The sequence below is a fragment of the Meles meles genome, chromosome 6 (assembly GCF_922984935.1).
Source record: "Meles meles chromosome 6, mMelMel3.1 paternal haplotype, whole genome shotgun sequence".
NCBI lineage: Eukaryota > Metazoa > Chordata > Mammalia > Carnivora > Mustelidae > Meles > Meles meles.
In genome coordinates, this window is record NC_060071.1 from 52,889,729 (window position 1) to 52,905,898 (window position 16,170).

At 35.8% G+C, this 16,170-nt stretch overlaps 1 protein-coding gene across 4 annotated transcripts in view; it reads left to right on the top strand.

The window, feature by feature from the left end:
* GLCE (glucuronic acid epimerase) overlaps positions 1-16,170 on the top strand; it is a 122,657-nt gene that overhangs the window by 97,768 nt on the left and 8,719 nt on the right. For 2 of the 4 annotated variants that reach the window (XM_046009296.1, XM_046009294.1), the window contains 2 exons: positions 10,765-11,360; positions 14,658-14,903. In XM_046009296.1, the coding sequence (XP_045865252.1) occupies positions 10,778-11,360; positions 14,658-14,903 (829 nt within the window). In that variant the 5' untranslated portion in view covers positions 10,765-10,777. Of the gene's footprint in view, positions 1-8,175; positions 8,271-10,764; positions 11,361-14,657; positions 14,904-16,170 lie in introns of all 4 variants that reach the window. The other 2 variants (XM_046009295.1, XM_046009297.1) reach the window with 2 other exon arrangements.

Sequence of the window (16,170 nt, forward strand, 5' to 3'; positions counted from 1 at the left end):
AAATTTGAACTTTGATGTCATAGGTAATTTTCATTCTGAAGGTAATTACAGGCAGTCTCTATGCAAGACTAAGTAGGGGAAAAAAAGTTAAAGCATTTATATAACAGAAATTTACTCTTTTCGTCCTTTTTCTTTTTCTTTTTTTTTCTTTTTTTTTTTGGTTTGGTGGCAGTTGTTATTGCTAATAAAAGGATAGTCGTGGAATAAAAAACTTTTTACTTAAGATTCTACTTTTTTTTATACTCTCATTTCTTATATTAATTCTAGTTATTTTCCTTATATACTGCAGCATTGGTGTTTTTAGGACACCAATACATTATTCTCAAAGCCTTAAATTAACATGGACTAATGAAATTGTTATTATGTTCCATTTTTATCTCTAGAGAAAGGTTTTGCTTGGATAAGTTATCCCAGTACATAACAATAATTATTAGCAGAAATGAGGTATTGTAATGCATTTGTAAGCTGTTGCTGGATTTGTGGGGCTCCGGAGATCCTATTTGCAAGGGCTTAATTATTTGAATACATGTGGAGAGCAGGTATCTTTATTGGATGATATATATACATGTATATTCATAATTATGATTCTTTTCTAATATTAATGTCAAATAATTATACTGTTTGAAGAAAACTTTAAAATTCCAGTACCTTCATTCAGAAATATCAGTAAATTTTTAGAATAACTAGGTAACTTTTCCTAAAATTGTGTTTTTAGGAAATGTTATTTCCTAAATACTATTTCCTAATACTGTGTATCAATGTGGGCTGTAGATTCATGGTAAAAATTCAACTGTGTCTAAAATAAGATCATTGATGGTGAGTCCAATTCACAAACTGGTAACCTGTTACAAATTAGAATATCTTCTGGGGAAGGATAGTATTCTGCTTCTGAAATATAATATGTAACTGGTCAAAGATACTTTATGGCACATCAGAGCACAGTGTTTGGAGTCAAACAAATGAGTTAAAATTTCAAGTGAACATCATGTACCTTAGGTTAAATTACTTAATATTACAAAGCCTATTTGTTTCATCATCTGTAAAATACAAAGAAACACAATTTTTAACCACATTTAAGTTCTCACCTGTCTTGACTTTGTCCCTGTCTATAGTGACTCTCTTGTGGGCTATTATATCCTAGTCCCTTCATCTGTAAAATGTGAATCATATAATACAGGCATACCTCATTTTACTGTGTTTCATTTTTTTGCCCTTCATTTATATTGCAGTTTGTTTGTTTGTTTAAATGAAAGTTTGTGGTAACCCTGTGTTGAGGAAGTCTATGTGTGCCACTTTCCCAATAGCATTTGCTTACTTCTTGTGTCTGGGTTACATTTTGGTGACTCTCACAGTATCTTAAATTGTTTTAGTTTATTATGGTGATCTGTGATCCGTGATCTTTGATGTTATTATTGTAATTGTTTTGGGGCTCCATGTACCATGTCCATATAACACAGCAAACTTAGTTGATAAATGTTGCATATGTTCTGACTGCTCCACGAACTGGCCATTCCTTCTTCCTCTCCTTGGGTCTCCCTATTCACTAAAACAACAATATCAAAATTAGGTCAGTTAAAACCCTGCAATGTCTAAGTTTTCAAGTGAAAGTAACAGTCATATGTCTCTCATTTTAAAAGCTAGAAGTTAAGCTCAGTAAGCAGAGACAGGCCAAAACCTAGACCTCTTGTGCCAAACAAGTCAACCAAGCTGTGAATGCAAAGGAAAAGTTCTTGAAGAAAGTTAAAAGTGCTACTCCAGTGAACATACAAGTGATAAGAAGTAATATAGCCTTATTGCTGATATGGAGAAAGTTTTAGTGGTCTGGATTAAAGATCAAACCAGCTACAACGTTTCCTTAAACCACAGCTTAATCCAGAGGAAGGCCTAACTCTCTGCAGTTCTACATAGGCTGAGAGATGATGATGCTGCAAAAGAGAAGTCTGAAGCTAGGAAAGGTTGGTTCATGACATGTAAGGAAAGAAGCTGTATCCATAACATAGAAGTGCAAGGTCAAGCAGCAAGTCTTGATACGGAAGCTGCAGCAAGTTACCCAGAAGATCTAGCTAAGATAATTAATGAAAGTGGTTATACTAGACAACAGGTTTTCAATATTGATGAAACAGCCTTATACGAAGAAGATGCTATCTCAGACTTTCATAGCTAGAGAGAAGTCAATGCCTGACCTTGACTGGCTGGCTGACTGCTTAGGAGCTAATGCAGCTGGTGACTTAAAGTTAAAGCCAATAGTCATTTACCATTACGAAAATCCTAGGGGCCTTAAGAATTAGCTAAATGTCCTCTGCCTGTGCTCTAAATGGAACAACAAAGCTTGATCACAGCACATCTGTTTACAACACAATTTACTGAATTTTATTTTTAAGCCCACTGTTGAGACCTACTGTTTGGGGAGGAAAAAAAGATTCCTTTCAAAATATTACTGTTCACTGAGAATGCACCTGGTCACCCAAAAGCTCTGATGGAGGTGTACAATGAGGTTAATGTTTTTATGCCTGCAAACACAACTGTTCTATAGCCCATGGATCAAGAGGAATTTCAACTTCCTGGTCTTATTATTTTAAGAAATACATTTCAGGGGCTCCTGGATGGCTCAATTAGTTAAGTGTCTGACTCTGAGCTTAAGTGTTGACGTTTGGCCTAGGTCATTATCTCAGAGTCCGGAAATCGAGCCCTGAGTTGGGCTCCATGTTGGGCATGGAGCCTGCTTATAATTCTCTCTGTCCCTCTCTCTGCCCCTGCCCTGCTTCTTACACCCCATGATCTATCTCTCTCTCCCTTTAAAAAAAAAAAAAAAAGTTAAATACATTTCATAAAGCTATAGCTGCCATAGGTAGTGATTCCTCTGATGGATATGGGCAAAGTAAATTGAAAACCTTCTGGAAAGAATTTAGCTTTCTAAATGGGATTAAGAGTACTCATGATTCATGGGGAAGGTCAAAACACCAACATTAACAGGAGTTTGGAAGAAGTGTTTTCCATCCCTCATGGAGGACTTTGAGAGGTTCAAGACTTAAGGAAGTAACTGCAGATGTGGCAGAAATAGCAAGAGAACTGGAATTAGAAGTGGAGCCTGTAGATGGGACTGAATTGTGACAATCTCATGATAAAACTGTAACAGATGAGGAGTTGCTTCTTATGGATAAGCAAAAAGGTAGTTTCTTAAATGGAATCAACTCTGGTGAAGATTGTTGACATTGGTGAAGAAACGACAACAAATGATTTAGAATATGACATAAAGTTAGTTGATAGAGCAGCAAAAGGGTTTGAGAAGATTGGCTCCAGTTTTGAAAGGAGTTCTGTGGGGCAATGCTATCAAAAGCATCACATGCTGCAGAGAAATCATTTGTGAAAGGGAGAGTCAATTGATGTGAACTTCACTGTTGTCTTATTTTAAGAAATTGTCACAGCCACCCCAGCCTTCAGCACCCACCATCCTGACCAGTCAGCAGCCATCAACATCAAGGCAAGACCCTCCACCAGCAAAGATTATGACTCATCGAAAGCTTATATGATGGTTAGCTGATGGTTAGCATTTTTTAGCAATAAAGTGTCTTAAAATTGAGGTATGTACATGGCTTTTTAGACATGATGCTGTTGTATACTTAACAAACTACATTGTAGTCTACTAAGCATATTCGTCTATTAACAGTGTACTCAAACTCACATGCACTGGGAAACTAAAAAATTATTTTACTTGTTGTATTGTGATACTTGGTTTATTACAGTGTTCTGGAACCTAACCTGCAGTATCTCTGACATATGCCTGTGTACTCTATATCCCCTACTCAATTTCTTCAGGGTGTTTGCCTAGAAATATAACCTTATTTGAAGCATTGTGAGCCAGTTGTAGCATAGATTATTTTAACTTTAATATTTGAAAAAAAAATGGGATAGCAAAGTTACCTTCTCATCTTGTCTTCATAATGAGAATACTATTTGTTTTACATTCCTGGAAGAGTCCTGACCACCAAAAATAGTAGGCATTTCTCTATTATGTCAGAGCTATCACAGAGTACTCAACCGTTTGACTGTGTAATTTAAGTCTTGGTCTATCAAGCAGTAAACAGATGGAACATTTCTAACAGCAATAATTAAATTGTAAATCTATTTTAACGAGTTGGCTAATACACAGCATCACAGTCCATATTCTGTTGTCTCAGTTAAGTTCATTTTTATTTGGATTATGATTTCAGCATACCCAAATACAGGAAGGAAAACAAAGCTATTATTTGTTAAAATTGCATACTTGGGGTGCCTGGGCAGCTCGGTCAGTTAATTGTCGCACTCTGATTTCAGATCAGGTCGTGATCTCAGAGTCATGGGATCCAGCCCCCACGTCACTCAGCAGGGAGTCTGCTTGCCCCTCTCCCTCTGTCCCTCACCCCAGTTTTGTCTCCTCTCAAATGAATAAATAAAATCTTTAAATAAAATAAAATTGCATACTTTCAACAAATCTTTATTGAATGCCTACTATGAACTAGACACATTTCTAGGTACTGGGGATCCGGTAGTGACCAGGAGAAGCAAAATTCCAGTCCTCACGGAGCTTAGATTCTAGTGGATTAGAGACAGATAATAAGCTAAATATGTATAATACCAAGTGTGGTAAATGCTATGAAGAAGTATAAAGCTGAGTAAAGACCAGAGAGGATGCTGGGGTGAGACATACTGTTTTAGATAGGGTGGTCAGGGAAGGAAGGCCTCTCTGATAAATTCACACTTAAGCAGTGACCTGAAGAAGTAAGGGAGCAAGCCAAGTGGCTATCTGGGGAAACAGTGCTAGGCAGAGGGCATGGCAAGTGCAGATACCTGATTTGGGAGCATGCTTAGTTGTCAGTGTGTATTCATTCCACCTTGAAGCTTTCCTTAACACCTTAAAAAATTAAGGGAGAGTTCCTTCTCTGTGTGTCATAGCATATCGTATGTAACTTTTTTACAATTCTTGTCTCAGCGTTATTGTTTTTATGTGCATATTTCCCAATAATCTGGCCTTTAGGGACAGGAATAGGTACCGAATAGATGCTGATTGAACCTGTCAGTCAGTTTGAGTAAATATTGCACAACTACTTTTCTGTTTATTTGGTACCAAAGCATTATAAGAAATACAGATTGTCAGATACATAAGTAAATAAGAGAAAATAATGATCAAGTAAGCCGTGGTCTACTTAATCACGGAAAGAAGTTTCTTTCAATGAAATCTTTTATGAATTTATTTAAATGTTCTTAACTGTAATATGATCTTCATAGTTTAAAAACTCAGGGTGATATCCATGATTTAATGTTTTGACTTAGTGACTTGAAATATTCAGTTAGAAAAGTGAATTTGGGAAGTAAAAGTATCTACGCCACAGTTTTTTGAGATGCAAAGCATTTTAGAAGAGATCAGTTTGCTTTCCCAAAGGATAACTAATTTATATTTTGCTTGCCCTCATTTTTAACCATTTCTGCAAAGAAATTATTCCACAGTTTCTTTAGGATACTTACTGAATGTTATTTTCTGTTTTAGAGCTCTAAAGATACTAAAATCAATTTTTATTGGATTATGTTTCTAATGAAGTAAATCTTTAGGGTCTACAGTACATGAGGTTTCAAGGTTTTTGAATTTACTGATTTTTTAAAACTTTTTTTTAACTTGAAAGGTTAATCTGGTTTACAGATGTGGCAAAAGCTTTAAAGTAAGTAGGAAGCTTATCACTACTCAGCAGAAAACCCTGGTTTGGTCTGTTACAGGTCCTGTTGTTACTGTACTAGCAAAATGTCAGTACAGTCTACTTTCTGAAAGTTTCTGGTTAGTTTTCTACAATTTGAGCAACATTATAATAAAACTATCATGTTTACCTTTAAATAAACCTACTTGGTAGTTAATAGTGCATGTCAATACTCAGAGTTTTCTTTTTTTCCCATCCTTGTTTCTCCTATATTTTGAAAACTAAATATTTGTAGACATTTTAAACTTAAAATTTACCTTTCCTCTAATATTTTAACAAAGGTGACTTTGACCTAATTTTCTATTTTAATGATTTTTAAAACCCAGTAAATATGGGAAATGTGTGTGTTGTTTTACTAAAGTGAGATCATTCTAGTGTGTTTGTGCCTCTTTTTTTCAATTAACAGCCTCTCTACGTCCTTCCGTCTTCAAGTCCACAGTCACATTTCCCAGTGGAGGACCACGTCTCACATCTGGTTGTCCTATGCCCTAATAAGTCTCTGGGAAAAAAAAATCTGACCTAGTCCCCTTCTTCTTTTCATACCACTGACTTATTGAGGGGACAGGGCCAGCTCTCCTGCAGGATGTCTTGCCTTCTAGATGTGTCTGGTTGATGGGTACCTAGGTGACTCAGTCAGTTAAGTGGCCATCTCTTGGTTTTGGCTCAGGTCATGATCTCAAGGTCCTGGGATGGAGCTCTGCATCCAGCTCTGTGCTCAGCGGGAGTCTGCTTGAGGATTCTCTCTCCCTTTCCTTCTGTCCTTCCCCCAACTGACATGCACACTTGCTCACTCCTTCTCTTTCTCAAATAAATAAATAAATCTTGAAAAAGATGTGTCTGGATGCGTCTGCATTTAACTTGTTCCTCTATCTCTTGTATTTCCTATTAATTAAAAGTCAAATTGTAAGGCCTCAGGGATCCATATTAAACATTTTTGGCTGGGATATATGATATGTTATTTACTTTTTATTTTAACTCATCAAAAAACACAGTATCTAGATGAGTCACCATTAATGAGACTGAATTTGAACACTGAATTAGGGTAATGAATAGGATCCCTTCATTGTAGAGTTTCAGCTTTTTAATCTTACTACTAGAAAATAATATATTTGGTGTAACTTAGCACAGTATGAATCTCTAGGTCCCTATCAAACATATACCTGAATATAATGCTTGTCTAAATTAGTAAATTTCATGAGGAATCACATAATGCTAGTTTTCTGATATTTTTACCATTTTTCTTTTACATCATTAACCACCCTTCTCCTGTAACAGGAATTATTTATCATCTGGAGCTATTGGTTTGTTCCCTTAAAAAGACCTACCAGATAGATAAATAAATAATTTCACTTAGTTACCAGTTTTAACCATCTCAGTCAGAAGATGATATAAGGTTGGTTTTTGGTTTGTTTTGATTTTCTCTTTTGATTTGTTTTTCTGGTTCTCTTTTTTTAAGTATTATTGTAGACTCATGGATTTTGATTGTTTTAGTGTATTTCAGTCAACATCAGTCATAATTCTTACAACTTTGACTTATGGGGAAAAGGATCTGTCAGGCTGATTCTTGTATCTTTTTGCTGCGATACCTATGTTTTTAATTAAAGCATTAAGAAATTAAGAAAGATTAAGCATTAAGCATTAATTAAGCATTAAGCATAAAATTAAGCATTAAGAAATTAAGAAAGCAAAAGAAATACTCAAACAAAATATAGAGAATAATGTAGTGAACATTCAACATATCTTTCAGCTTCAGTAATTACCAGTGTTTCCAATCTCATTTTCTATATATCCTGCTGCTTTTTTGATCCCCTGGATTATGATCTCATTGATGTTTGAAAGTTTTCTTTATTTTCTGGCATAACAAGGCCCTAGACTTTAGAGAAATCATCTATTTCTCTAAGAAGCCATCATTTCTTTTTGTAAAAAAGCTTTTCATTTTCATTTTTGAAATGAAAGCTTTTCATTTTCATTTTTCTTTACTTTCCCATCATGTGCTCATTATATTGGTAGTATAGTTCCATAAGCAGGTTTGTTTTCATTTGAGTCATGGAGGAAGGGCACCTCTCAAAATGGGACAAAACTCTTTATATTTCTATTTTAATTGATCTAAATGTTAGGTATAGCTAACAAATGATTCAAATGTTAACACATAAGTGTTTTTAAGGAATGCTTAAAGAAGGATTGCTTTTTTTAAATAAATACTGTTTAGTGTTATTGGTTTGTCTGTACTGCAATATAAGGAAATCCTTTTTAAATGTATGACTTCTGCAGGTTTCCTTGTACCACGCTTTGGTTTTTTAGCATTCAAAACATTTTCTCATAGTCATAATGCAGATGATAAAAGTGTTACTGGATTCTGGCTCTTAAATCGGTGTAAGATTTCCCAGATGGATCAAACCCTGTCTTTGCCTTTTTCCCTCCTGATGCCCTACTGAAATAAAATGTATAGAAATAAGAAATGAAGAAACCAGTAACAGTAAGGAGGAAGACTACGAAAGAGTGATAACTGAACAGATTTCTGGATCTCTATTCAAGTACTAGAAGGTACAGCTCTACCCTCTCATCTCCCTATACCATTCTCATCCCTGCACTTGGACTGTTGATAACAGGCATGAACCCCAAGCAAAACATCAAGCAGAGTTCCTTAGAGAAGCTGGGCAAAGCTAAGGCTTCTAGAGTATAAGTTATGTCTCCAGAACAAAAGAAAAACTCCATCATTTTTGCATTTTGAGGGCCTGCTGGCTCCCACTCATGCACCCTAAAGGAATACTGCCAGTCAGCCTATACCTACCCACACAGAGTCCTCAGGGGACAGTCTAGGCAAAAATCAGACCATCTGCACAATGGTAGAGGAAATCTGTATTGGCTAATGGGTCATTCAGATGTAAATACAAATGAGCAACCAAGATCACCAGGGATGTGAGGAAAACTGATGGCATGAGAGACTCAGATAATCAGAAAAATTACTACTGGAGAAAATAGAGCTAATCAGAGAGAACCTAACAAGAATTGAACTCTGTTATACTCAGGGCTGCAGGAAGATACTATACTCATTAAACAAGAATAAGAGAACACAAGTTTTCAGATCAATAGGGCACAGCAAGTGCAGAAATAGTGAATCAAATATAATGTACTTCCTTCTGGGAAGCTGAATTCCAAGGACAAAGATCCAGAGGAAAACCATGTACAAAGTGACAAGTATCAGACTGAAATCAAGTCATCAGTAATTCTCTTAATGCTTTAAGACAATAAAACATTACCTACAACTTTTCAAGAGAAAATAATATATAACCGGGGATTCTGTATCTTGCCAAACTGTTAATCAAAGGTAAGAGCAGCCTGAAGGGCTTTTTAGACATACAAGAACTCTAAGGTACCTTGTCTTGGAATTAAAAGAAATGAGTGAGGGATGCCTGGCTGGGTCAGTCTGTAGAGCCTGCAACTCTTGATCTTGGAGGTCATGAGTTCAAGCCCCACATTGGGTATAAGCTTACAATACATAGAGAATTACACTTTACCATCAGCTTTCTTTAAAAAATGGAAAATTATTGTGTAATATTTCACTCAACATTTTCATTTGGGGGTTTGTTTTTTTTTTTTTTAAATCTCACTGCTTACAAAAGGGTTTATTGAGGGGGAAAAAGAGGATGAAGAATTAGAGACAGTAAAGTAAGTAGACATGGATTTATACCATAAAATAAATTATAGAGCTACTATAGCAAACAAGGAGACCGATTCCGTAATTTTCCATAGTTCCCAATGACCCCCAGCAACAGGCAGTTGAGGACTATTTTTTAATTGCAGTCACAGCTGGCTGATACACCATATGGCCAGCTGGGGCAACAGCATCAGATTCTTCTTCCATAATGACTGGAGTGACATGGTCTGGCTTATATATAAAAGCATCATTCTAATGGTTATTGTTGAGAATAGACTTGGGGGTAGAATAGTAGAGCAAGGGTAGAAATAAGGAGACCAAATTGGACATCACGGCAGTATTCCAAGTAAAAGATGACAGTGGCTCGGATGTGGTGGTAATTGTGGAGTTGGGGGAAAGAGGTCAGATTCTAGGTTTTATTTGAAGGTAGAGCCAACAACATTTCCTGACTGATTGGATATGAGGTGATCAAAAAAGGAGTAGAGGTTTCTGGTCTGAACAGGAGGAAAAGAGAAATGGAATGGGGGGAAAGACTGGGAGTTATTTTAGATGTTACAGAAGTCCATCTGACCTCCAAGTAAAGATGTCAGTTGCTTGTATTGGCACTTAGATACATGTGTCTGTAGTTCTGAAGAAAGGTCTGGCTTAGAGATGGAATTTTAGAAGTAGTCAGCATATAAAGTATATTTAAAGCCATGAGAGTGTGTGAGATCACAGGAGTGAATAGAGATAAAAAAGTGTGAGGACCGAGACCCTAAAGCACACTAACACTTAAGGTTCAGGGAGATGAGAAAGAATGATCAGAGATGACTGAGGAGGAGCAGCTAGTGGCATATAAGGAGAACCACAAGAATATGGTGCCCTAGAAGCCATGAGAAGAAAGTGTTTCTGGTAGGAAAGAGTCATTGACTTTTCATGCTGCTGAGAGATCAAGTAGGATGAGCACTAAAAATTCACTGTTGGATTTGGCAACATGGATGTCAGTGTTTACCTTAATACCATTATGTTTTTTCAAACAGCCAACTTGTTGGAACAAAAATAATGCATTAAGTTGTTTGGACCCAACTACTTAATAAATGAAACTATTAGATATTTCTTTTGGCCCAGAGACTTTGAAACAATTACTAAGATACAAAGAGAGTCACAAACAGAAAGCCTATACCTGCTTTAAAGGGTCACGCTATGTATTTTAAGAGGGGAAAGCTCCTCTTGGTTTTGTCTCTGCTGAAAAGTTTGAGTTAGTAATTTTAAATCTGATCAGATTACTACAGTGAATAAAATTGCCTTAATGTGGTTCAATGTAAAAAAAAAATAAAAAACCTTATCCTATGAAATGTCTGCAGTTCGTTTTTGCATGAATTTTTCTTCTTGCCTCCATAGGTATGGTCTGAATATGCGTTGCTTGGCAGCTCGGGTCAACTATAAGACTTTGATTATCATCTGTACACTCTTCACTTTGGTCACAGTACTTTTGTGGAATAAATGTTCCAGCGATAAAGCGATCCAGTTTCCACGGCACTTGAGTAGTGGCTTCAGAGTGGATGGATTAGAAAAAAGAGCAGCAGCATCTGAGAGTAACAACTATGCGAACCACATGGCCAAACAGTCTGAGGAAGCATTCCCTCAGGAACAGCAGAAAGCACCCCCCGTTGTTGGAAGCTTCAACAGCAATGGGGGAAGCAAGGTGTTAGGGCTCAAATATGAAGAAATTGACTGTCTCATAAATGATGAACATACAATTAAAGGGAGACGAGAGGGAAATGAAGTCTTTCTTCCATTCACTTGGGTAGAGAAATATTTTGACGTATATGGAAAGGTGGTTCAGTATGATGGCTATGATCGGTTTGAATTCTCTCATAGCTATTCCAAAGTCTATGCACAGAGAGCCCCATATCACCCTGATGGTGTGTTTATGTCCTTTGAAGGCTACAATGTGGAAGTCCGGGACAGAGTCAAGTGCATAAGTGGGGTTGAAGGTTGGTATCTGTCTGCTCCACTGCATTTTTCCATCCTGATTGTGTTGAGGAATAAAAAGTTGTAGGTGTTAATTACCTAGCTTACTATCAAGAGACCATTTGTTGCTCTGACTTCGCAAGGAGGAAGAGGTGAAGTCTGAACCCGGGGCAGTTTTCTAGATGATGTGATTTAAGGGCTGCAAGAAAATTATTCCTGATCAAAAAGGATTATTTCATTAACCTTCCATAACATCTGAAATTCTCACCAGTAAGTTAAAGGCACAGCATCTCCAAAAATTTTGCATTAAAATGCACAGTTATTGTCCTGTGAGAGGAGATGGGAACAGGAGAGACCAATGGACCTACGTGTGTGCTGATGCAGTTTTGTTACCACATTAGCCAAGTATCATCTCTGCATGGAGGTTTAAAGTCTTCAGAACAAGATAACACATAGGCACCATCTTCTCTGATCTTGTATACTACACTCCTATAATCTACTACATATTTCTCAGATCTTATGCATATAATCAGTACATTTTAGAACTTATATTTCAAACCTAAGATTGATCGGAACGCCAATTTGAATTTGACTTTAAAATATATCGTTTAGGGGCGCCTGGGTGGCTCAGTGGTTAAGCCGCTGCCTTCGGCTCAGGTCATGATCTCAGGGTCCTGGGATCCAGCCCCACATCGGGCTCTCTGCTCAGCAGGGAGCCTGCTTACTTCCCCTCTCTCTGCCTGCCTCTCTGCCTACTTGTGATCTCTCTCTGTCAAATAAATTTAAAAAAAAAAAAAATCTTTAAAATATATCGTTTAACCAGAGGAAAGAGCTTACTGTTCTGAAATTGCTTAGTTTAAATTTTATTTTCCTCATTCTATAAAATGTGATTTCAATATCTTAATATTTTAAGTTTTTTGTAATGTCTTTACCAGATGTTCACAAGAAGAAAGGGCCAAATTCACTTATATTCATACCACTTCAAGATAATTATTACCATTTTTGCATATTCTCTGGAGGTCTTTGTATGTAGTCCTATGTCTTAACATAGTTGAAATGATACTTACACAACATACTTGTAATGATATTTATATACTTCAAAGATATCTGTCACCAAACTTCTTCATATTAATTTTACAGATGTTTAGATGCTAAAGAAAAAGTAAAAAATATCCATAACCTTTGTTAAATAATATTTTGATATGCTTTTCCAATCTTTTTGTTGTTGTTATAGAGATACATCTTTTAAATAAGTTGGGATCATACTGTATAGTCAATTTTATATTCCCCTTTTTTCATCTAAAATATCTTGATTATTTCCCCTTGTTCTTGAATATTTTAAGGACTAGTATTCACAGTAAAAATATGCCGTGGTACATGTAATACTTGCAGCCTTTCTCTTTAGTTGACTACTTAGGTCATTTCCAGTTTTTTTGCTTTTATATGTAATGGTATAGATATTCATGTTCATTGTTTGCTATAGTTGCCTAGGAAATAAACTGCTATGTCAAATAATATAAATTGAACTGTTTTTGCTAAACTGCTTTCCCAAAAGGTTGAACCTACTTGTACCTCCAGGAGCAGAGAGTAAGGGTGCTCTTGTCACCCCACTCTTCCTGTCGTGGAACATTGTTTTTTAATGTGTTGTTTACAAAGGGATCTCATCATTCACTTTCTGTAACCATCAGTGAGGCCACATACCCTTTTCATATGCTTCTAATCATCATAAAATCTTGACCTTATTTCCCCCTTTTCTAATGTGATTAGTGGGTTCTAGAGTCATGTGAACTTTTCTATATATAGTAATATAATGATACTTTGTTGCATTTGTTAAAGCTATTTTCTTCAATTTGATTGTCTTTCATTTTACTTATGATTTGTTAGTTTTAGAAGTTTTTAGTTCTATTTGGTGAACTTACCGACTTTTTAAATTTTTTTTTTTTTTACTTCTACTTTTATGCTGAGAAAGTCATTGCTATACCATGATCGGCTTTTCATCTGTATTTTCTCTAATAGTTTTATTAGGGTTGTGTTTTTTTACATTCAACTCTTTAGGCCAGCCAAATTGATTTATATTATATGGTTTAAGGTCAGGGTATAATTTCAGATTTTTCTTTTCACATGTATTGAATGATCTTTTTTCCCAGTGATTCATGATGCAGTATTTATTGTTATGTAAAGCATTTTGAATAGCAGAGTAGGTTTCTGGCCGACTATTCTTGTTCATTGATCAGTCTATCAATTGTTATGCTGGTTGCACATTGTTACAATTTTCATCCATCTTTAATGAGATATTGTATAAACCTTCCTTTCATTAAATGAAAATAATGCTATTTGAATTTTGGGGGAAAAAAGGCTCCTCTTGGAAAAAAAATGCAAGTCAGGAACTTATCTAGCCTAGGTTTCTTAGCCCTTATGGTTCCTAAATCCTTAAATTGTTTTGAAACTACATCACACATATGGTTTTGTAGGTTCTTAGCTTCTGCTGTGCCCATCTGATGCTTGTTAATTTATTTTAGAACTACAGAGAGGAGCTTATCTCTCAACACATAGACCATGATGCAACAATACAATATTCTGTGCAATGTCATATTATTGTATTTCCCATGTAGAAAATTACTAAAACACTAATACCAAACATTTAAAAGTTTTGCTTAGGACCTTAGAAGAGGTAATCCATTAATGAGTTATGTCAAAAATCTGTGGTTCAGTGTGCAATTTTAATTCATTAAAAAAAAAAATACCTGGTTCTCAGAAATTATATTTTGACATGAAGGATATGAAAAAAGAATTGCAAGCTGTGTTTATACTTTAAGTTGCCTAGTTATAACTGGCTCTGTAAGCAAATACTTTAGCTGTCAGATGGTATAGGTATTAGACCACATCTTGACTTTGGAGAGAGAGATGGGTATGTAATTATCTTGAATATTAATACAGACATTTAAAAAATTTCATACTTAGGATGACCCTGTGGTAACATTATCTACATGTATTTAAGTTGTACAAAATTTGTATGAAACAGGACAACTGTAGCTATGAGCAAAAGTTACACATGTAAAAAGTCAATCCTTAAAAGATAATCTGCAACATTGCATTGCTGTCTGTCACTGAATGAGAGTGAATAAACCTTCATTTTGTTTTTCATATCTGATTAATTTAGTTCTAGTTTTTAATAATTATGAAAACAGTATAACATGGAAGCTTTAAAGTTGCAGATAAGCCTGTAACATGCCCCAGAGGTAAAACAGTAAAGAGTGGTGCTCAGAATATGCTTATAAGTGTCCAGACATGGTTATTGATTTTGTTTCTCTATTTTTTAGGTGTACCTTTATCTACACAGTGGGGACCTCAAGGCTATTTCTACCCAATCCAGATTGCACAGTATGGGTTAAGTCATTACAGCAAAAATCTAACTGAGAAACCCCCTCACATAGAGGTATATGAAACAGCAGAAGACAGGGACAAAAACAGCAAGCCTAATGACTGGACTGTGCCAAAGGGGTGCTTTATGGCTAGTGTGGCTGATAAGTCTAGATTCACCAACGTTAAACAGTTCATTGCTCCAGGTAAGTGATATATTATTATGTGTGCCTGCTAATTTTGTGTTGATTTATGACACCTGATACTCCCTTAAAATTGTCTTTATGGTTTTAAAAAGCACATTAGCAGACCCTTTGTATGTATATAAAGAAACAAATGGTGTCACCCAAGTGAAATCTCTAGAACGGGGCTCCTGGGTGGCTCAGTCGTTAAGTGCCTGCCTTCGTCTCAGATCTGAGTGTCCTGGGATCAAGCCCCATATTGGGCTCCGTGCCCAGCGGGGAGCCTGCTTCTCCCTCTCCAGCTCCCCAGTGCTTGTGATCTCTCTCTATCTCTATCATAAATAAATAAAATCTTAAAAAAAATAAAAATAAAAAAGAAATCCCTAGAAAAAGAACAGCTAAACATTCAAGGTTATAAAAAAAAATTTACTTTGTGAAAAGCCAAACCCTAGATTGAATATTAAGATCCAGGTTACTGCATGGTATGTATCTCCTTCCAGGGATCTGTGTCCCACAGCAATGATGCTCCTTAGTTCAATTTTAACATTTCAGTACAGTATTTAATTTAACTTTTAAACTATTTCGCATAAAGGTAGAAATTTTTCTTTATAGAACGACCCATCCTTTTCCTTTGCCTGTTTTTTTCCAGCAGCTTTTTATTTTTTCAAGGTATTAAATTAACAACCAGGCCTGCTTCTCATATTGAGTTTTGTTAATGTAGTAGATTGCCTCAAACTTCATATAAAACCATTTCATTAATAAAATCATTTATAAAATCAAATTAACTTTATGTAACATTTCCCCTTTTAGTAAGACAGTATCATTAATTAGGATGTAATGTATTTTTCTCTACTAATCAATATCCATGAGAATTAATGAGTCCATTACTTAAAAAGACAATGAAATAATTTTAGTTAGCACCTCAGGCTTAATTCTCTATGGGGAAATGTTGTCAAGAACAGAACTCCTTCCCCTCCTCCCACCAACCTTGCAGTCGGTAAATACGAGAGAAAAGGTTATAAGACCTCTTCTGTATTCTCCCCTTGTCCTTTATTGATGACTGTGTAATTCACAGACCTTGAAAGCCACAATACAAATCTACTCATTCTAGATGGCCTTAAGTAATGGATTTATGAGTGCTTAATGCAGTGCAAATAATGGGTGACCTTTAGTTTTTATTCCGTGGCTAGAACTTCTTTTCTCCTGTGGTATTCAGTGATTCCAGTACATAGAGCATCTCTGCTTGACTGGTGAGAAAGTATGTGGAGATGTTTAAGAATATGTAGAATAG